The 23,447-nt window shown below is 38.0% G+C and overlaps 2 protein-coding genes and 2 long non-coding RNA genes across 6 annotated transcripts; all 4 read left to right on the top strand.

Moving 5' to 3' along the window:
* The first annotated feature begins 586 nt into the window (after positions 1-586).
* Positions 587-6,080, top strand: LOC125717865 (uncharacterized). Its single transcript, XM_048991218.1, has 4 exons — positions 587-662; positions 2,736-2,895; positions 3,243-3,413; positions 4,094-6,080. The coding sequence occupies exons 2-4, from the start codon at positions 2,746-2,748 to the stop codon at positions 4,775-4,777; spliced, it is 1,005 nt and encodes a 334-aa protein (XP_048847175.1). The 5' UTR covers positions 587-662; positions 2,736-2,745; the 3' UTR covers positions 4,778-6,080.
* Positions 6,081-9,128: 3,048 nt separating this feature from the next.
* Positions 9,129-11,491, top strand: cenpx (centromere protein X). Of its 3 annotated transcripts, none has more exons than XM_048991238.1 (5): positions 9,129-9,216; positions 9,694-9,745; positions 9,856-9,909; positions 10,587-10,698; positions 10,830-11,491. In XM_048991238.1, exons 1-5 carry the CDS (start codon positions 9,181-9,183, stop codon positions 10,909-10,911), a joined length of 336 nt encoding a protein of 111 aa, XP_048847195.1. In that variant the 5' UTR covers positions 9,129-9,180; the 3' UTR covers positions 10,912-11,491. The 3 variants fall into 3 exon arrangements, with proteins under 3 accessions (XP_048847195.1, XP_048847197.1, XP_048847196.1); XM_048991240.1 differs by having other exon boundaries at positions 9,149-9,216; positions 10,587-10,675; XM_048991239.1 differs by lacking the exon at positions 9,129-9,216 and adding an exon at positions 9,235-9,531.
* Positions 11,492-14,974: 3,483 nt separating this feature from the next.
* Positions 14,975-18,271, top strand: LOC125717880 (uncharacterized). The gene is made up of 3 exons (XR_007384668.1): positions 14,975-15,082; positions 16,343-17,168; positions 17,522-18,271. It is a non-coding gene; the product is annotated as an uncharacterized LOC125717880 (long non-coding RNA).
* A 2,794-nt stretch (positions 18,272-21,065) lies between these two features.
* On the top strand, positions 21,066-22,169 carry LOC125717881 (uncharacterized). The gene is made up of 2 exons (XR_007384669.1): positions 21,066-21,160; positions 21,975-22,169. It is a non-coding gene; the product is annotated as an uncharacterized LOC125717881 (long non-coding RNA).
* The last annotated feature ends 1,278 nt before the right edge of the window (positions 22,170-23,447 follow it).

The raw sequence follows: 23,447 nt of genomic DNA, 5'->3' as shown, positions 1-23,447 counted from the left end.
ACATTTGAAACTGCCTTTTAAATTAAGGTATTTGATCTCAATAATATTAAGAAAAACTGTAAAATAACAGTATTTATTTGTTGAACCTTTGTAATTGCCCTTTTAATTAAGGTATTCGATCATAATAATATTAAGAACAACTGTAAAATAACTGAACTTCTCTTCTGAACTTTTGAAACTACCTTTTTAATTAAGGTATTTGATCATAATAAAAAAAACTGTAAAGAAGTATTTTTCTGCGAAAGAATAAAGGACATTTTTTGTACATTTAATGTTTTTGCACTTCATTTGAAATAAAATATTTTACTTTAATTTCACGGTTTTTGTTTGGCAGCCGCTACTCCCAGTCATTGTACCATTTTTTACGAGATTTTTTTTACAGTGCAGAATGTTCCATTTGTATAAAAATCACACAAGAAATATTTTTTCTGTTACGTTTTCAAGTCTACTATGAAATGAGTTTTTGCAAAAAATCAAACAATAGAGATCCTGCAGCTTTGACCCCTAATAAATCCATTAATGAAACCTACAACCAGAAAAACGAACGCATTTGATTCACGAAAAGTTTCACCACGCCTATAATATTTATTTCCTTAGTTTCGATTCACAATTCACCGGGCGGACTTGTCTGAGGAACGCGGAACACGACAAAATCTTTTAAGGTAAAATATATTAAAAAAAATATGCAGTACTATGCAGTAGTCTTAGGTAGTTAAAGAAAATTGTGTTTAAATGATCTTGATGTTTGTGTAAAACTAATAACATGCGTATCAAAGTGTGTTAGTTTCACAATCTAAGAATCTAAAAGTCACCCTATTATATGCAGTAACCATTAAATATATCGGTGTATTTGTTGACTCGACCACTAGCACACCTTGTTTGGCCAATCAATACGCCATATATTTATTAAAGTATATACGTTAATTAACGAATTGAGCTGGTGGTGAAGTGTAACAAATACATGAAAAGGCTGAGGTGCCCCTGAGGAGAGATTTGGGAACAGAAGCGTTGTTCATCTAGCCATCCACCAAAATATAAGTAACTTTTTGGAGAACAGAAGAAATTCTTTTTTGTGCGTTTTATTATTCATTTGCATACATTTAAATATGTGTTTACTGATCAAATATACATTCACTGTCCATATAATAATTTTCTTTGACTGCCAGTCAGCGGGGCCGCTGGCCAGGGGCCCTTGGAGTGCAGGGGGCCCATGGGGCACCTAGCCCAAAACAATTTGCAACGCTTATCAACAATGTATTTTCGTTTGTCTATTTTAGAGGGCCTACATTCTTTGATCCTCTGCCTACAAGGGCCCCTGACCCTATAGGGAGGGCGTTTGGCTGCCAAGGGCCCTTGAATTGTGGTGGTTGTGGTGGTGGTGCTAGTGGTGGTGGGGGGGGGGGGGCCCTCGCGAACGTTTTGCTCAGGGGCCCACACAACCCATAATCCGTCCCTGCTGCCAGTACTGTAATTCAAAAAAATTTTTGTATGTTAAACTGTCTGAGCAAAACCAGAGAATAAGAATGTATTTACATCTAAATAAACCGAAGTGGTTTATGTGTATAATTTCCTTGATCACATTCCATATATTACAGTAAGCTAATATTCGACAATTCTTTTAATCGTATCAAAATAAGCATTCACCTGGCGTTTTGCGTCGACCAGACCGATTATTTGTGAATTGTATGTACAGTAATATATGGGTTATTCTCTATTTGGATTAGAAAACGTCACAGAGACTGCAGGGGTTTTAAAACATACTTAAAATATTAGCAGGCGGCATGGTGATGCAGTGGTTAGCACTGTTGCCTCACACCTCTGGGACCTGAGTTTGAGTCTCCGCCTGGGTCACATGTGTGTGGAGTTTGCATGTTCTCCCCATGTCGTCGTGGAGTTTCCTGCCGGTGCTCCGGTTTCCCCCCACAGTCCAAAGACGTGCTGAGGCTAATTGGAGTTGCTAAATTGCCCATAGGTGTGCATGCGTGAGTGAAAGATGCGTGAGTGTGCCATGCAATGGGCTGACCCCCCATCCTGGGTTGTTCCCTACCTTGTGCCCATTGATTCCGGGATAGGCTCCAGACCCCCCACGACCCAGCAGGATAAGCCGTTTGGAAAATGGATGGATGGATGGAAATAAGTTCTTCATTTTGAATGCATAACATTTTGAATGTATAGGACATGTTAACAGACAGGCAAAGGTGGTTTGATTTTGGAATTATGATCTTTAAAACCCACTCTGAACGCACATCTCCAGGCTTGAGGGTTCGATTCGAGAGAGAGTTTTGTAGGCCCTAATTGGCTAATTGGTGTCTCTTAATTGCCTACTATGTGTATGTGCCCTGTGATAGACTAGCATCCCATTCAGGCTGTGCCCCAGCCCTGCACAACTTATCTAGGTTAATACGAGTAAGTAGATGGTACTTAATATATGGAATATGCTGTAATACACACAATGTTACTAGTTTTATATAAAACTCATAACCATGGAGATTTTTGTACCTCACAGAAAAGTGTATATTAACAAAATCTGACCCTGTGTCATCAAAAATGTTCTGCACAGCCTGTTTTATAATTTGAGTATTAAAATAAGTAGTTATTGTAATAAAGTACTACATAATAGTTGTAGATTGCTGTTTGACATGCTGGCTTGAAACATTTGCCTTGTGTTCTCAACCTCAGACTTCATAATGGCTGTCTGAGACCTCGGCCTATCATATAATGTGACCTTTTTTCAGTTTTCAGGGAATGAATCCATTAGTACCGAATGAAATGAAGATAAGACAGAACCTGCTGAATAGCAGCAATGTGTTTATCAAAGAATCTCTGAAATTCATTAAATCAATGATGACAAAGAGAAAGCTCTGCAAAGAGAGGGGAAGACGTTACATTAAAGAGGTGAGTCACCTCCTGAAACTGTCATTTTAACAATTTACCACAGAACCCTCTGATTGCTAAAATTATTTTTTAATACTTCAACCTTCATCTTAAACTAAAGCTGTTCAATAATTTAGTTGTATATTTGATTTGCACATGCTTCTATTAAATGTGATAATACTGATTTTGTGCTTTAACTGAATTATACCACTGAATCTAAACATAAGCAAATGATTCTTATGAAATAATTCAGTTTCTTACCTAGTGAGTGAGTGAGGATTGAATCATGTAGATGGATTAAAGTTGTAGATGGAGAAAGCTGTCTACTCCAAGACAGATGTAATGGTCGTCTTTTGCTTTCCTGCCAGATTCTACACAGCATCTTCTTCATCGGCTATATTAACAAACCACCCATTAATCCAAGAGATATTCTAGAAACAGACCTTCACTCAAAACTGTTTGAGAAGTTTCCAGATGTGTTCCAATCGTACGAAACCCAGTTGCCCCGTAGACCTCCTTTCTCAGTACTGTTGGAAGTGGTAAGAGATCCGGAATAATCTCTGACTTACTCCTATACAATCTTTGGCACATTAACAGTTCTTAAGGATATAATAAACTGAACATGCATTTTTTGTTAGCATGATCTGCTTTAAGGAACAAAGGTGTAATTATATTTTATTATGAAAAAGAACTTTTAATTTCATACCAACTCAAATTGTTTTTTAGGTTTTGTTCTCTATATATGTAAAGGAATAACATATGATTAAACTGCATATTAAGAGTGCTCACTGGTCACATTTAGTATGTGGTTGTATTATACTGTTAATGGTCAGGGAAGCGCATTTGTAATTGAAAGACTGCAGATTCGAATCCCCAACCAGTAAGGCACCACTGAGGTATCCTGAGCAAGGTACCACCCTCAAGCACTGCTCCCCGGGCGCTGAATTAGCTGCCCCCTGCTATGTCACGTTGTCACATATGGGTTAAATGCAGAGGACACATTTCATTGTTGTGTGTCAACAATGACAATTGATCTCTAAATTCTAATATCTCAATCAAAACCAGTGAAATGTATTTTCTTTACTTTGGAAAGGGATAATAATAATTAAAATAATAACAACAACAACAACAACAATAATGATAATAATCTATTGGTAAGTGAGAAATGTATCACATCCAGAAAAGCATGTTTTATAAAACCCTCTAATATCTTCCCGAGGTTGTTGAAACAACGGGGGACCGAAGTGTTACTGCCATTCTGGAAGTGCTGCAGAAACTCAATGATGACATGATCATTCGCAGAAGTGAGGGTAATTTCTGTGGAAATGACTTTTGTTTTGGGGCGACTGTCGTGAGCTGCTCCTATTTTCAGAGGGGTGGTCAGAAAACCCAGAACTACTTTGGTGCTTCCGTGAGCTGCAAAGGGAGGAAGGCAACGAGGATTTTCATTTGTCTGGCCTGCATTGAGACATGGAATGACAACATGGCCCATGCTGTGTGTTTGGCTTCCAAGCATCATAGGTCAATCTCGCTGCCAGTTGCAGTGTACTCTATGGCTTATCAAGTGTGCCGTGTAAGGGAGGGAGAGAATTACAGTCACATATATGAAGAACTGTCACCATGTTTATTGTGCCAAGAAATATTCCCAAATGTTACATTTTCACCACCAGCCACAGCAGACCAAGATAAGCCATCCTGGAATTATGGCAATTGTGCTGAATGTGAGGCTATCAGTAATCTTCTGAATGGAGAGATCAGTGTTAGTGAGGAAGCAGAGCATCTGAATGCCAGATTAGTGCCTACTCTAAGGACATTGCGTGGACACCGAGAACATCAACTGAGAGGGCATCTGAACAAATTCAATTTTAAGATAACCCCAGAGGCCAGATTTTATAATCCATAATAGCACAACTGTGATACACAGTTTTTTTTCTATAAACCTACATACATAAAAAAATTCAAGTAATAAAATGCAGTTACTTTCTTAATGGGAGACAAACATCAGGGCGAGTGATGTACACCTTCCAGCATGTGCAAATTGTAAACTCAAATTTCAACTTATGTATATTCAAACAAAACAAGATTAATACTGTTTTAAGTGTTTTAATCAGGTTTAATGATGTTTCTGTTTTTGACAACAAGGGGTTGCTGGGGTCGGTGCAAATGTAGTGATGAAGGGGCGTGGAGATATTTTTCATGTACTTGATGGGCGCTACAGAAATGCAAAATTAAGAGGGATGCCTTTTTCAGCGCTCCGCTGCCAGGAAAGGCACCCCCTGTTTAATCTGGCTGTGCATTAGCTACACCCGTAAACCTTGTACAGGTTACTTAAGACTCTCTCAAATACAAATTACAAAAAGCATTTGTTGACGGGAGATACAGGAATGTAAAATTAAAGGAGATGCCTTTTTCAGCACCCCCTGTTAAATCTGGATTCATTCTACAGACACCCATTGAAATTGTACTGGTAACTCATATGTCACAGCAGGGCATGTTGCAAGCAGAAAGAAGGTGACGATCCACAGTGTGGCTCCAAGACAATAGGGGTTTATTAGTAATAATGAACACAACAGAGAAGGCACAAAATAAAAGGACAATGCACAAGGGGCAACAATAAGGAACAAATTAAAGATCATGATCTAAACAAAACACTGGGAACAAGATTAGGGAAGTGAGCAAAGCAACAAACACATGGTACATTGTCACAACCACATTCAGTGAGCAACTGGGGAAATGAGCAAAGGCAGGAACTTCAATGCACAGACCAAACTGAGCTAATGAGGATGCAGGAGAGAAGCATTAACCAGACAACCAATCAAACAGAACACAGAGAAACAAACAACATGTGCAAGTAATGAACAGGGAAAATCATAGAACTAGGAAGGTTAACAAACTAGATAAACTAGATCACACTAACCACAGGAATACAGGGCTAATACAGAATACAAGAAGCACAAAAAAAACAGAACCAAACCCAAGGAAGGTGGACCACCGGTGGGAGAGCTACGACAGAAAATAAAAACTAAAAACCAAAACTACACCGAAGAGAACAAAAGTCGAACACAAAACCGGGAAGAGATGAGGCTGGGATATGCCAGCCTTGGACCCACACCCTGTGGCTCACGGACACTCAATGTCACATGTTTTTATTATGTCACTTGTTCTTATAATATAAACTCTTTTTAAAATAAAACACTACCTATGAACGAATGTTTAACTTTGGATTGATGTCACGTCATCATTAAGGGAATCTGTTTTGCATCAGAGGCGGCCTGAAAGATCATTAGTCTGATCCTGGGGATTGACATCTAACCCCAGATGAGCCAGTCCAAGCTAAGTGGGCAATACAGGTGTCATACAGGGTTCCAACCTGCTACTGAGAAGCTGAGCCGGTTCAGCTGGCACAATGCATGCACTGACTAGCTAACAAACATTGAAAATGGGCTATATGATTAACATAAGAAGAAAAGGAGGGTGGCTTTTTAAGAAATATGATTAAAGCAATTTTCAATAAAAGTAGTCAAATATTGCTGTATGTATTTTAAGCTTATGCTGGTATGCAATTATAATTTGAAATTGATTATTAGAATAATTTGAAAGGAAATCAAGTTACAATATGAGTAAGCCTGAAACAACTCTATCTCTCTTTAAGCATCTCTATATCTCTCTAAGGCTGAAATTTGGAAATATCACATTTTTGGAAATAACTGCTTGAGATCTTTGTGGGAGCTTAATAAAAAGGTGGATGTCTCTCGGTAGGATCATAACAGCATTAGCGTTTGTGGTTGGTAACAATAAAATGACAATGACTGCAATTTGGACCTGCAACAACCACACAGGGACCACAATGGGCTTGGTGCACCAGAACACGTCCAATGCACTGGCACTCAGAAATAAAGAAAATTACATCAGATTCATTTGAAAATGTGTACATTTTGCAGGTGGTGTAAATCCCAAGCTACAACTACCTTTCATGCATATTCTACATCTATATAATGTATATTCCTCAGGCTTTTATATATAAATTACTGCTGTTAGCAGGTTAAAATAAAATTATATATTTTGGACAGAATCCTTGATTCAGAATTCTATTAATTCTAAATCACACCAATTGTAGATGAGATTTTGCTTCATGATTTATCCTGGATCAGATACACAAGTGATTTCTTCCATTTAGACCTGGTGCAGCCTGTAAGTTCTTTTCTTTAAATACGGTGCAGGATCTCATTCCACCAGTTTGATTCACATAGTTCCACTATTTATGCAGATTGTTTATAAATTTCATTTTACTTTTTTCCCTCAGACAAAATAGAACATCAGGTGGTCAGACCTAAATGACTTCATATGAGTCTTATATACAACTTGCTTAAAACCTCAATCAGTCTTACACCTTGCTTACTGACCATGGGTATTTATTAAAGCCAAGCACAGTATCTTCCCACAGTACAACAGTAATATCCCTCTTTAGGTGCCAAGCCAGAACATATTATCACAACATAATTTGCATTAAACATTGTAGATGAAACTCATCCGGTGCCATTTAGGTCTGACCATCTGATGTTCTATTTTGTCTCAGGGAAAAAATGAAAATACCATTTATGGTACCAATAGTTATCAGATGAGGCCCCTGTTTATATAATAGTACTACACAAGGGGCATGAGGTTAAGCACCTTGCTGAAGGATCCTGCAGCAGGATCCTTCCAGGGATTTGAACTAACAACCTTCTGGTTAGACACACTTGGTGGCCCCTCCCTCACCACCCCAATGTGTGAGGTGTGTCTTTTTCTCTTAGGAATATCTCCGCTTGTCCCCAGGCGTTTTTTACAGAAAGTGCTGAAGAGGAAAGGGGCGCTGGAACATGCTGGAGCTCGTTTACGACCAGGCACTTGTCTGGTAACCCTGGCTCCTTCGCCAGAGACTCACGACCCCCTTACAAAAACGGCAAGCAGTCTGTCTAAGCTAATGAGACCAGTGAGGGTCTTGTAGATAGACTGGTGTTTAGGTTCTTAATGACTAAAATTAAGAATATTACTTTCGACGGGTTGGGGGTCCTGTTTTCGCCATTAGTGCCTGCTGTGCAAGTCGTCAAACTATTTCTACTGTTCTATGTAAAAAAAAGGTAAATAACGGCCCCTTCTGGACACCACAAACCTCACATGGCATCTGCATGGCGCATCGTTTAATAAATGAAATGGTCACAGAGCACGGGAATGATTCTTGCTGATTTTTAGGCTTATACTAAGGTGTGTTTTGTCCATTTGTCATGTTTTAGAAGGAGTTAGAAAAAAAAGTAATAATAAAAGTTATAAATAGAGCTGATGTCACTAATACATAATAGTTCTTATATTTTTTCCTTCTACAAAAAGCATCATACAAGTATATTTTTATGACGCTATTGCTATGTTTGAATAATATTTTTGTTATATGACTCATTCAGTAAATTACCGGTAATAATGTGATATCGGCACAACTCAAGTCAAGTCAAGTAGGTTTTATTGTCATTTCAACCATACACACAGTATATAGAGAAATGAGATAACGTTCCTCCAGGACCATGGTGCAACACAGAGCAGGACAAAGACAGAGCAACATCATAAGTGCAGACAGGACAGCATAACAGTACAGATTGACAAGACAAGACAACATACAGTGCCAATTAACGGTGGTAACATTCTGGATACAGTATTTAAGTTACTGTATGGTAGCAGCGAAGGTTATTTGTGCAAAAATGCCGTGGTATAGAAGAGTAAGGAGTTGAGTCAATAAATAACACTACATATTATATACAGATGTCTATACATGATAGATGTATACAGAAAACTGTCCCATTTAGAAATAATATTACTAAGTTTGTGAGTTTTTGCACACGACTCGTCGTGAGTCAGATTAATCATCGCTGGAACCACTGTACTCCGAACTACGATAGTTAAGAACTAACTGTGTAGTACGACGGTTTTGGGAAACAATCATACTTCAGATGTTGGTTAGTTTGAACTACCATAGTACGATGCATCGTTAATCCTAACTTCCGTCGTTGTTTAGGAAACGCACCCCAGGATGAGAGACATTTGGCCAATGCATTTAATACATTTCTATGAAACAAAAGCTGGCTGGCAGATTCTATTGAAACCGTTTGCCATTCAACCGTAATTTTACTTTGGGTATTCGTTGTCAGGTTGATCACTTTTTTTCCATCCACATGGATCCCATCCATGTGACGAAATGTTGCTCGATTTCCGATTGGCGGAGAAACAGGACATTCAACCAATCGCCAAGCAGAGCGCGCAGACTGAGCGCAGCTGAAAATGGAGGACGGAAGGTCGGGTGCAGTTTTCAAAAAGGTTTGGTCATTTCTGCGCTAAAAACTGGAATTAATTAATTACTGTGTATTAAGTGGCTCACATCATTCGAATGTGATTTAAGAGTAAACGTTATTCAGCTTGATATGGGGCTGAATTAGTCCTATAGCCGAGTAACTTGTAATTCGCTGTTTTATTGATGCCGTAAATATGCTGTGGGTTTATTAGCATAAGTATGTTTTAGTGACGCTGCTGTAAATTGAAGACGCTAAATCATGGCTGGCTTGAGATTTTCAAGTCTCGTTTCAGTCTGCAAACGTATTTAACAGTTTGATTACCTTATAAATAGTCTGTATGGTAAGCAAACTACCCCAACACGTTTGACGTAGCTATTTATTGGTATTTAATGGAATAATTTGGCTTTGCCGTAAGATTTCTTGCGTGAGAGTCTGAAAATTCTTACGCAAGATGCGGGAGAGCTGGCAATCCTGGTAAACTGTATGCTGTGTGTATTTTCAGGAGACGGTGGGCAAGCTTTTGTCATTTTTTTTCAAAGACGAAAAAACTAAAAGTAAGGAAACGTTTGAATTGTTTCACTTTTTGCAACCATTTAAGCAAGCAGTTGGACGCAGTTACATACATGATATGTATTTTGTATGTATGTATTTTCTCATTTTAAAGTAAGCGGTGACGCAGGCATTCTGATGACTGAGCTGCTGAAGATATTTGTAGAAGGTAGGTATTGTTTTATAATTATCTCTGGGATTAATCTGATGTCTGGCTAGCTGTTTTCTGTCATTGAAATAATAAGTAAAAGTATTTCAAGCCCATATTTAATTGAAAATGAAATGTTTTGTCAGGACGATGTATTTTTGTATTTTTATTAAGCATTTTAAACATTTTAACTACATGAAATACAATCTCTTAAAGTATTTTGTTATAATGTGTGATTTTTTTTTTCTGTCCAGCAAAATAAAAATGAGAAAATACTCACTCAAAAGTAAATATATTTTAAATGCATTTAATTGAAATACTGCCCGTCTCTGCCTGTAAGGAAATGCTTAGCACATACAGTGTGCCACTTCCTGACAGTACTGTTGTTTTGTTGTTGTTTAATGTTCTTTCAGTTGAGGGCTTTCAGTCAAGCTTTTCATCTCCTTTCTGTTAGTTCTTTGGTTTCTTTGCCTTGATTTTTACGAACTGAAAGTATAATAAAGACAGCTAGATTTGGGTTTTTCTTGCTAATGTTAATACAGTGAAGCACACAACAGTCTATAGTAATGATCGTCTAACTTGTTCCCTGATAAAATGGCCGCCGCTTCGTTTTCATGTTTTGCTACTTTGACAATGATGTCAGCTTAATACAACACATTAGCAAGATGTTCATGTTGCAGTTTACTCTTGTCCTCCAGAGGCTGCCCGAAGATCAGTGAAGCAGGCAGATGCAGAAGATTGTGACCTGGTTGACATTGAGCACTTTGAGAAGATCTTACCACAACTGGTTAGTCTGCAAGGCCCTTTTGTGTAGGTCTTCTAAATGGTGACTTCAGATTTAATTTAAAATACACAGGGAGTTTATGTAGAGAAATGTATGTATTTCTTCTGTTAAAAATGTATTGTTTAATTAAATTCACCCTTTCTCGCTTCCTCTGTAGCTCCTGGACTTCTAGTAACCTTTGCTTCCACATTCTTTGTGTGTCATATGATTGCTGGGGACGAGAGATTCCTTCACCTTGAGTGTTATCAGTTGCCCTTGTTATCACTCACTGCAATAGGAGTGTGGAGATCTGTCTCTGAACACACATCATAACGTGAATCAGCAGTGAAGGAACAAGAAATGCCACGAGTCAACAGTGGAATGATGTTCCTTCATTTACAGGATAGATGTGTCCTTCCAAACAGACTACCCTTTGGGTAGTGAGGACAGAAAACTGCTTCATAAGACCCCATATCCTGCATCAGCTGGTTTCTTATTTTGGTCCATGTTTTTTGTGTGTAATAGATTCAACCCAGAGGCTTTCTCCCAAACAAAGCCTGTTTCCTATTTCAACATTTTACAAGTTTTAAAACATCTTGGTATATGAATGACCTAAACTGCAACGTTGCAATGTGTCTTTATAGAGTTTAGACGTTACTTTTTTTCCATGAGATGGGATAAAAGTCCAATGGATTAAATGTTCTGCCACTATGTCTGACTTACAATTTAGCACCTAGTTTACCTAGCACCTACTATACTCTGTTATGAAATTGATTTCTCTCTAGTAACTGTATTTGTATTTTTGTGTAGTGTGGAAAATAAATATTTGTCTAGTCAAAATATGCATTAAATGTTTTCCTTTTGTAATTTAAATCTATTTTAATTAACGTTGTGTTATTTTATGATACGCTCGGGTGTCAGAATTGGGCAGCTATCATGAATTAAACTTTAAAAAAATGACAGTTGTCACATATTCATCTGTATTTCATTTAGATTTATAGAAACAAGCAGGGCTGCACATGGGTTGTGAGGGGCTGGTGTTGGACCTCAGTACCTGTATGGCTCATGCACAGATTTACGTTAAACATTTAGTTAAACCGGGCAGGTGCTCAAGCACTTCAAGCCCCGTCCCCAGCATGTAAATGAGAAATTAGTAATAATGAGTTAAGTTGTAATTGCTATATGTCTAAAAATTCGCTTATGTGGCTCTTCAGCACATGTCTACCAGACAATATTTTATAACGCTGCTCGGTTTATACCTTTGGTTACTTCACGCACAAAGACGGTGCACATGCATGATGCTCTCAATTAAAAATGATCAAAATGTGTGGATATTTCTATTTAAGATTCAAGTTTATTGTCATTGCACATGGCAGATGTTGAAGTATAACGAAATGTAATTTTGCATCTAAACAAGTGCAAATAGTATAAGGTGCTTATGTGTTAATATTTACATGAGGGGATATAAATGATTTAAGGTTATATAAATGTAAAATACATACAGACAGAAGAAAATGGCTGGGAAGGCAACATTTACAGATTATTACAGTGTAAATATGTAGGACTGTATAGGATGATACAATAATGATAAGCTGCTTTCAAGTGAAATGTATGGGAAAATGTTAGATCTGTGGACAGATTAAATTGAGTAAGAAAAAGAAACACAGGAACCCCCTAGCAACAGTGGTAAGCTTTTGAACTACAGTGATATTTTCCATTTGGTTTTATTATGGGAATTGTGTGGATATGTAGTTTTACTTGGTTACAATCCTGTGTTCCTGTAGTTATGGGATGCCAAAGTGCCACACAGTCATCCATCCATGGAAGCAATGGGCACGAAGCAGGGAACAATCCAGGATGGGGGGCCAGGCCATCGCAGGGCACACTCACACACCATTCACTCTCACACGCACACCTACGGGCAATTTAGCAATTCCAATTAGCCTCAGCGTGTCTTTGGACTGTGGGGGGAACCCAGGTCCCAGAGTGGTGAGGCAACAGTGCTAACCACTGCATCGCCATGCCGCCTGCTAATATTTTAAGTATGTTTTAAAAACCCTGCAGTCTCTGTGACGTTGTTTTCTAATCCAAATAGAGAATAACCCATATATTACTGTACATACAATTCACAAATAATCGGTCTGGTCGACGCAAAACGCCAGGTGAATGCTTATTTTGATACGATTAAAAGAATCGTCGAATATTAGCTTACTGTAATATATGGAATGTGATCAAGGAAATTATACACATAAACCATTTCGGTTTATTTAGATGTAAATGCATTCTTATTCTCTGGTTTTGCTCATACAGTTTAACATACAAAAAGATTTTTGAATTACAGTACTGGTAGTCAAAGAAAATTATAATTTTCTTTGACTACCAGTACTGTAATTCAGTACTGTAATTACAGTACTGTAATTCGGAAGTTTGCGCATGCGCTTCAGTGCTGCTCGCGTTAATAAAGTGCATTTGTCGGCAGACTGTCGCGGTCGGTGCACGCATGCAGCAGTGATATTCCAGATGTACTGCAGCAATCACAAATACAAGCAGTGTATTGAAACGGACAAACTGCTATGAACAGTTTTAAAGTTATTAGTAATACGGTACTCCCTGCAGTACTTTTTTAATCTTGTAAAATAGTGGGCTAAATGAAATTGGTGTTGTTATTGTCGTGGTTTTTTCTCCTTCCCCGCCAAATCAGAAGTCAGAGGTCTGCTTGTGTAGTATCCAGAATTCAGTCTTTATTGCAACAATGAAGTTACAACCAAGGCTGGACACGTAAAAGTGTGTCCAGTACTGTTTTACACCAATTTTTATATAAGTTCTTATCATTTAACAATATCTCGTCACTTAAGCATCATCATTCCTTCAGCCATTCACAATAATTGTTTTTTCCCTTAAATCCACACCCCTAGGTGATAAGTTTGCCCATTATTTCTTTTACCGTTTGGTCTCGGCTGAACATAATGGTGGCGTGAGCAGCTCCATTTAGTTTTTTAAAAATGCTCAGCCGTGAACTTCTGGTGAACTCAGGCGAATCCCTTCCTTCAGTAGTAAACCTAGGCAGTTTCAGCCTTTTACACATTGTCTAACTAAAAGGTTGATAATATATTTGTCCTTTAACAAAGTGATAAAATATACACTAATAAAAGTGAATATTCATAGATTCAGGACTAACATAAAGTAGCTAACAGAATCTCAGACTAACAAAAGGTGCAAATACATACTCAGTTGATTACGTTGTGTTGATTACATTATAATGTTTATATTGTAATGATTACATCATGGATATTTGGCATAATATCATAATACTTGTGTTCTACGTTATATAGTACTAAATAATATTCCATATTATCTTGAGTGTTTTGCAGACCAGTAATGCCTAGGGCACATTAATTAATGCTATATATAAATAACTCTTCAATCAGCAGTATAAATATGCCTGGCATGTACAGTTTCTTTGCTCCCATGAATACATTTAAATATGTGTTTACTGATCAAATATATATTCACTGCCCAGATAAACGGTTATAATATATTATAGTCGTTTATCTGGGCAGTGAATATACATTTGATCATCCATTTTCCAAACCGCTTATCCAATTGAGTCGCGGGGGGTCCGGAGCCTATCCCGGAGGCAATGGGCACGAGGCAGGGAACAACCCAGGATGGGGGTCAGCCCACCGCAGGGCACACTCACACACCATTCACTCACGCATGCACACCAACGGTCAATTCAGTAACTCCAATTAGCCTCAGCATGTTTTTGGACTGTAGGGGGAAACCGGAGTACCCGGAGGAAACCCCACGACGACATGGGGAGGACATGCAAACTCCGCACACATATGACCCAGGCGGAGACTCGAATCCGGGTCCCAGAGGCAACAGTGCTAACCACTGCACCACCACGCCGCCCCTAGATTGATTTTATATGGACACACAGTCAGTTCCAGTAAAGTTAAGTTATGGGTATGCAAGGCAATGTTTGAACCCCAACAACCTTTGCAAAGCTGTAAATGTGATTTTTTTTATGGTGTTTTCTGCTTTTTTTCTGAGTGTGTGGATATCTGGTTACAATCCCGTATATAAAGCAAAGTATTTTACAATTAATTTATATGCACCATATGATTTCAGTCTTTGAACTATTTTGCCACTAATGTTTTATTTGTTCCAATAGATAAATATTCCATACTTGTCTTAATATTTAATACTAAACGTGGTGTGTTTTTCTTTCTCTCCGCATACTTCGAAAGATGTGCGAGATGAAGAGTGCATCTGGACTTTTAAATTTCGGAAAGAAACACCGGAAATGACACATAGGAAGTCTAATTGTTGTAGAATATCTCAGATCCAGGACCGCCATTAGAGGGTCGCAGATAGGGTGCATGAACGTCTGCTGAAGAAGTAAGACATTTCCTCTTATACTAGCAGGTAAGGAGATCTGTGTATAGCTGTACTCGTTTATTTCGTTTGTCCAAATGAGAAGTGAATTCGAACAGAAGGTGAAAATTGACAGCTGCTGTGAAGACCTGAAATTGTAAATTTCTATTTGTGGGCCGTTTTGTTTGACGCGGTTATTACAGAACGTTTTTTATGTTTAAGTTGCTTTTTTCAAGTTTCGAACAGTATTTTCAAATTATGGTTTGTTAGAAGTTCACAGTCATGGTAAGTGTAGAGCGCCCGTGTTCTGGACGCCGCACGACGTTTGACTAGCCCGTTGACGGAAGTTTGCGCATGCGCTTCAGTGCTGCTCGCGTTAATAAAGTGCATTTGTCGGCGGACTGTCGCGGTCGGTGCACGCATGCAGCAGTGATATTACAGATGTACTGCAGCAATCACAAATACAAGCAGTGTAGTGAAACGGACAAACTGCTATGAACAGTTTTAAAGTTATTAGTAATACGGTACTCCCTGCAGTACTTTTTACTTTTTTAATCTTGTAAAAGATTTTGCTCCCATAAAAACCAATGCTACCAAGCGGCCCAATCACAGTTCACGTGGTCTGCGTCACTGCGATGCGTAATTACCTTTTTGGGGAGGTGCACGTCAGGTTATGGCGAAGGCTATGGTGTAGGATCCACGGCTATGCCGTACTTATTGCAACGCAGAAGTATCAATCAGCCTATAAAAGGTGTCTTTAGTTAAGGAAAAACCTTAAGGGATTTACTGCATTGAAACATTTCACAACTCTAATATTTTATGGTTTCTTTGTAGACCATTTGTTTGTGCTTGCTTGTGATGCCTGTTATGATCTCAGACTTGGTCTATAGTGGGGGAAAATGGAAGAAAAGAGGAGAAACCAATTTCGTCAGAAAAGGAAAAGATTATACTTTTGGAGGAATATGATAAAAGCACATACTAAAGTAAATTCACTTGCTGTCATTTTTTGCTGTGATGCTTCTCTGCATTTTTAGCAGTTTTGTCAGTGGTTGTAATATGTCTTTTTAATTTATTGATCTGCATGTCTACCCAATATTTCAAATTAAACCCACATGTATGAAGTTATTTGACGGCTGTGATTTCTAAAGACAGTCAGGTGTGTCTGTCATGTTTACTACCTCTTGTTTTATGGGTGGCATGTAGCAAAGTGGTTAGGAGTCTGTAAATGTTTGATTACTGTTTTATCTTTGACTTATTTAATAGGCACATACCTGAACACTAATAGATATCTTTATGCTTTTTTTCCCATAGGACATCAAGCCAGCTGATTTGGCACGTTTTTCAGTGTTACAGCAACTATACGAAGCTGAACTTGGTTAACTGGATTTGACAGCAAACCTGCACAAGGGAATCTACATAGTGTATAACTGTCTGTACCATTAGAAATTAGTTGGCATGTGGAAGTCTTTTTCTTCAGAATCACAAAGGCAAAGACTTAAAACAAAGCCATTTTGAGTCAGTGAAACTACATCAAATGCAAGTCATATAGTTGTATATACACTATATGGACAAAAGTATTGGGACACACCTTTCACTTATTGAATTCAGGCATTTCATCCAGACTCGTTGCCACAGGTGTATAAAATCAAGCATCTAGCCCTGCAGTTAGTCAGGTTTACAAATTTGTGAAAGAATGGGTCGTTCTGAAGAGCTCAGTGAGTTTGAGCGAGGTACTGTTATAGGATGCCACCTTTGCAAGAAGTCAGTTCGTGAAATTTCTTCCTTGCTAGGTATTCCACGGTCAACTGTAAGTAATATTATTGCAAAGTGGAAACGTTTAGGAACAACAGAAACTCAGCCTCGAAGTGGGAGACCACGTAAAGTTACAGAGCGGGGTAGACGAGTGCTAGGACGCATAGTGAGTAAAAGTCACCAATGCTCTGTTGACTCGATAACTGCAGAGTTCCAAACCTCCTCTGGCATTAACCTCAGCACAAGAACTGTGCGCCGAGAGCTTCATGGAATGGGCTCCCATGACCGAGCAGCTGCATGTAAACCTCTCATCACCAAGCGCAACGCCAAGAGTCCAGGGCTGCCACGTGTCGTCGATGTAGGCGACGGCGTCGATGCTGGAAATGTTAGTAATCTGTATAAATTAAGCGTATCCTTTTGCTTAACAAACGTTGGACATTAAACTGCTAGAAGTACTGCCGCGTCACAGACATCTTTCTACATCATAATATCCATAATATCTTCTCTTTTTAAATATGTGGCAGTTGAGCTGTCACTTTCTTCACCAGCTCTTCAGTGCTTTAGTACTTCCATGATATACCGAAACAGTAGCATGGGCCGTGCTCTAATAACCAAATTTAATAAATGTAGGAATATGGAGTATAACATATTGTACAGCCCTACTAGATGTGTTTTTCATTTATTAAAAAATATACAAATGAGGATAATGGTTGTGATGCTCAAGTGTTTTTATTGCAGCCTGAAGAGGAGTATGTGAAACTACTGGATGATGTGGGCCTTGCAAGGACGGAAAAATGTACAGAGGAGTTCATACAGAACAAGGACAAGGATTTAACAGAATTGTTGGATTTCGTTGAATGATTCTTGATCTTGAGGATGTACATGTGCTGTATCACAGGGCAGTGTTTTGTTGCAAAGTGTAAAGTCAGATCATAATTGAAGGAAATGTATATCTGAGAAGGGTACTTGTTTCCCTCATTCTGAATGTTAATTCTGAGGGATTTGTGGATTTTTTTTGTATTAAACTGTGCAACTAGTTGGCTGGAATTTATCACCCACTTACCAATATAACTGCAGGTCAGGGTCATGTGGACTATTTGGTTGAAAAATAGGCTGAAACATAAAACATTTATTTTTTTAGTAGAGCTATAATGTTTGTAATGTATACTGAATTCCAAGATTCAGAAAGAGACTAGAAGGTGCGGGTATGGTTTGATACATGAATAATTATTTTTTTTTTGCTTGGTCTTTGTGAGTGACCATGCATTGTAACATGTCATTTCTGCCAGTCCATAGCTGCATGTTGTACAAAAATGGCAGCAATAAGTGGAAATAAGATGTATGATATGTTTTTTTAAGTTATATACTATTGCAACTTTCCTATAAAAACTGAACTGTTCAGGTTATCATTCAGTGACTTCTCCGATTTTATTCAGGTTCAAGTGTATATTAAATTTGCACTGAATAAAATTTTGTGTAAGTTACAAATGAATCTCCATTTATTTTGTTTCGATACATTTTAGATACATAAAGTTTTTAAACCACTTTATATTTAGTCAAATTCAGTTAAAATGTTCAATACATTTAAGTTGTAAGCCTTTTTAAAAAGAACATGGTTACCATTTGCTGATTAACTGTAGTACATTAGCAGGCATGAGACATACTTCAGCAGCCAGTGGTCCCTGGTATTGCTAAATGGCTTCCTGACTGAAGGATAACTCAGGTGTGACGTCATACCCAGCTCCGACCTCCGAAGTAAATGGAACACAGCATAAGCGCAACTGAAAACGGAGTATGGAAGTTCACGTGCTGTTTTCAGAAAAGCTTGATAATTTCTGTGCGGAAAACTAGAATTTATGAATTGTTATGTATTAAATGGCCCCATTGGTTACATGTGATTTAAGGATTAAATGTTATTCAGTTTGGTAAAACGATTGACTTAATTCCCTGGCCAGTTACCTTGTAGTTTTTTAAGACTAAGAAACTAAAGGTGAATTGTTTCACTTTTTGCGATCTTTTAAAAATATTATACGTCTATTTAAGATAAAGATTCAACTTTATCGTCATTGCACATGGCACAAGTTCAAGTTTAACGAAATGCAGTTCTGCACCTAACCAGAAGTGCAAATAGTAGTATAAGGTGTTTATGAGGTAATATTTACAAGAAGGGATATAAATATATGATATAAGGTTATAAAAACATAAAATACATACACACTGGAAGAACATGGCTGGCAAGGCAAAATTTTTAAATAATTATAGTGCAAAGTAGAAAGGTGTTGCTGAGGCAATATTTACATATTGGACTTTATCAGATGATATCACGTTTTTGGCAACATGAAGTATGTACAGGTAATAAAGAATAATGTACTGTTCTTTACAGTAAGAGAAAAATCCTGTATTTGTATTTATGTGAATATGGAAAATAATGAAAGTTTTAAAAATGAATTGTCTAGCTGACTACCTGACGTAGTACTTCTGTAGTCTTACTCGGCTCTTCTCTGGTGTGTGTGTGTTTAAAAAAAAAAAAAATTCTGCACTTCTCAACGGAGTTTTCAGACAGATGGTATTCATAGCTTTGGTCCTTATTGAGCTAGCATCGGAAATTCATCGCAGATTCTCAAAGCACTTATGTAAGTCGCTCAGGCTAAGGGCGTCTGCCAAATCCTGTAAATGTAAATGTATGTAAATGTATAGTCAAAATATACATTGAAGATGGATGCCTTCCTCATAAAACTTAATTTAATCACTAATTTACATTTAAACCATCATTTTAAAATACTAACTTAGAGTAACATACCGTATGACAATTTCATGTCCAGTAACTTCATGGAAACAGGACTGTAACCAAGTGAAACCGGATATCCACACAATCCTCACCCTCAGACAAAATGGAAAACGGCACTTGTTTTATCAGATTCACGACACTGCAAATTGTGACTTTAGGACAACAGGACTGTAACTAAATACAGAAATTGTTTATTTTTATCTACATCATGAATTTCTGATTCAATACATATAAATTACATAATTAACAACTCTTTAATAAACAGGATAATTAACATGTAACAGAATAACCTTTTAAGTAAACTAAAATTTTGAATTCGCTGTAATTCTACACTCCAGTTATAATCCTTAATTTTGAAGTTCACTTAGCACAATGTCACGCATTTTAATAGGACGCTGTTTGTTTATGTTTTTTTAACTAGCTGTTTTGAAAACGCATACATATGGACCGCAACTGCTATTGTCTGCCTTTTTGGTAAATGCGGGACATTTTCCAGTTTCAGCAAAAAATTAATTAATATGAGTACTAGTGCTGCATGATTTGGGAGAAATAATCGCGATTTTTCTGACAGACATTGCGATTACGATTTGATTAAACTGAGTAAGAAAAAGAAACACAAGAACCCCCTAGCAACAGTGGTAAGACTTTGAACTACAGTGATGGAACGTGTGGTATTTTCCATTTGGTTTTATTATGGGAAATGTGTGGATATGTAGTTCTGCTTGGTTATAGTTGGTTCCTGGAGTTATGGGTGTCAAAGTGCCTCACAGCCAGTTTCCGTAAAGTGAAGTTATGGGTATACAGGCAGTGTTTAAACCCCAGCAACCTTTGCAAAGCTGTAAATCTGATAAAAAAAAAAAAAAACAATGCAGTTTTCTGTTTTTCTTCAGAGTGTGCGGATACCTAGTAACAATCCTATATATAATACAAAATATTTTATATACACAATTATTTTATATACACCATATAAAATCAATCTGAGGGCGGCATGGTGGTGCAGTGGTTAGCACTGTTGCCTCACAGCTCTGGGACCCGGGTTCGAGTGTCTGCCTGGGTCACATATGTGTGTGGAGTTTACATGTTCTCCCCATGTCGTCGTGGGGTTTCCTCTGGGTACTCTCGATTTCCCCCCACAGTCCAAAAACAAGCTGAGCCTAATTGGGCTTGCTAAATTGCCTGTAGGTGTGAATGGTGTATAAGTGTGCCCTGCGATGGGCTGGCCTCCCATTCTGGGTTGTTCCCTGCCTCGTGCCCATTACTTACGGGATAGGCTCCGGACCCCCCGCGACCCAGTAGGATAAGCGGTTTGGAAAATCAATCTTTTAACTATTTTACCACTAATGCTTCATTTGTTCCAATACAGAAATATTCCATGCTTCTCATAATATTTAGTTCTAAACGTGGTGTGTTTTTATTTTTCTCCGCATACCTCAAATGATGTGTGAAATGAAGAGTGCATCTGGACTTTTAAATTTCGGAAGGAATAACCGGAAATGACACACAGGAAGTCTAATTGTTGTTAGAACATCTCAGATCCAGGACCGCCATTAGAGGGTCGCGAATACGGTTCGTGAACGTCTGCTGAAGAAGTAAGACATTTCCTCTCGTACTAGCAGTTAAGGAGATTTGTGTATAGCCATACTTGTGTATTTCGTTTGTCCAAGTTAGAAGTGAATTCGAGCAGAAAGTGAAAATTGACAGCTGCTGTGAAGTCTTGAAATTGTGTGATATTCGATTTGTGGGCCATTTTGTTTGGTGCGGTTATTACTTAACTTTTTTATGTTTAAGTTTGTTTAAACTTGTTTTTTTTTTGCATAATCTGGCCTCACGGTGCACCTAAAGTGAGCCCTAACTTCTCATGTGTTTCGAATGGAGTGATCGGCATTAATTCGTCTTTGTGTGACTGTTGCACGCTGGGCGAAGCTCATTTTTCTCTCCACATAACTCATGGGAAGCAGCCTCCACAGTGGTTGTCCTGAATTGGAACAATAAGCATACAGATCTCTCTGACAATGGAATCCTAGTCGCCTTTTCTCTCTCTTGAGTAGATATTTTTGAACTGTGTGGTTTCCCTTCAGTATTTTTCATTTTGATGTTGCTTCCCTTGTTTAGAACTCTTTTTTTAAGCATTTTTTTCAGTTGTTGTAATATGTCTTTTTAATGTATTGATCTGCATGTCTACCCAATATTTCAAATTAAACCCACATGTATGAAGTTATTTGACGGCTGTGATTTCTAAAGACAGGCAGGTGTGTCTGTCATGTTTACTACCTCTTGTTTTATGGGTGGCATGTAGCAAAGTGGTTAGGAGTCTGTAAATGTTTGATTACTGTTTTATCTTTGACTTATTTAATAGGCACATACCTGAACACTAATAGATATCTTTATGCTTTTTTTCCATAGGACATCAAGCCAGCTGATTTGGCACATTTTTCAGTGCTACAGCAACTATACGAAGCTGAACTTGGTTAACTGAATTTGACAGCAAACCTGCACAAGGGAATCTACATAGTGTAGAATTGTCTCTGTACAATTATAAATGTATGCATTTTTTAATTCTTTTTTTTGCTTCAGAATCATAAAAGCAAAGTCTTCAAACCAAGCCACTTTGAGTCCGTGAAACTACATCAAATACAATTAAGTTGTACATGCACTATATGGACAAAAGTATTGGGACACACTTCTTAATCATTGAATTCAGGTGTTTCATTCAGACTCGTTGCCACAGCTGTGTAAAATCAAGCATCTATCCCTGGAGTTAGGTTTACAATCATTTGTGGAAAGAATGGGTCGTTCTAAAGAGCTCAGTGAATTCAAGCGAGGTACTGTTATAGGATGTCACCTTTGCAAGAAGTCGGTTCGTGAAATTTCTTCCCTGCTAGATATTCCACGGTCGACTGTAAGTTATATTATTGCAAAGTGGAAACGTTTAGGAACAACAGAAACTCAGCCTCGAAGTGGGAGACCACGTAAAGTTACAGCTCGAGGTCGACGAGTGCTGAGTCGCATAGTGAGTAAAAGTCGCCAACGCTCTGTTGACTCAATAACTGCAGAGTTCCAAACTTCCTCTGGCATTAACCTCAGCACAAAAACCGTGCGCCGGGAGCTTCATGGAATGGGCTTCCGTGGCCAACCGGCTGCATGCAAACCTCACATCCCCAAGAACAATGCCTAGCGTCTAGGGCTGCCAAGATTAGTCATTATAGTCGGTTTTCAGCATCAATGTTGATATTTAAAATTGATGCATCTTTTGTTTTTGTTGGATTATTTTAATGAAATTACTCATTTGGTTTCCAAAACATTTCACTTCATTATAACCAATGATGTTCTTACGATATCACTGCATAATTATGGGTGTACTTCGAACTATCACAAAACAGAAAGGTGATTTGTACCATTGCTGCACGAGATACTGGTACTGAAAAGATACTGCCTTTTTGAAATCTGTTCGGTATTAGTATATTTACTGCTGGTACTTATTACACTATTACAGACATTCCTAATGCTATATATCTCTAACGCTACCCATCAGATCAGAACCATAGTCTCAATACACCTAAACCACTGCCGAAACGGTTATAGCCTATGTCAGAATTGCATGCATTGTGCCATATAGTTCAAGTGAACTAGCAAATTGGATTTATCCACTCTGAGTGCTCTGCATAAATGACGTGAAGCTATTGATATGTGAACTAGTTAAATATGATGTCCCTGTATGTAAAAAATCTAATGGCAAGATCTTAAAAAATTTCAAACAGGCTACGGTAACCTCATTAGACTAGAATCCACAGGTTATTATATTTACAGTTTTGCATGTTGGTGGTTGTTTTTTTTTTTTATTCGTTCATCAATGCCGAAGATGGAAAGCTCAGGTTC

Source organism: Brienomyrus brachyistius, chromosome 22 (genome assembly GCF_023856365.1).
Source record: "Brienomyrus brachyistius isolate T26 chromosome 22, BBRACH_0.4, whole genome shotgun sequence".
Taxonomy (NCBI): Eukaryota; Metazoa; Chordata; class Actinopteri; order Osteoglossiformes; family Mormyridae; genus Brienomyrus; species Brienomyrus brachyistius.
This window is presented reverse-complemented; position numbering and strand designations above follow the sequence as displayed.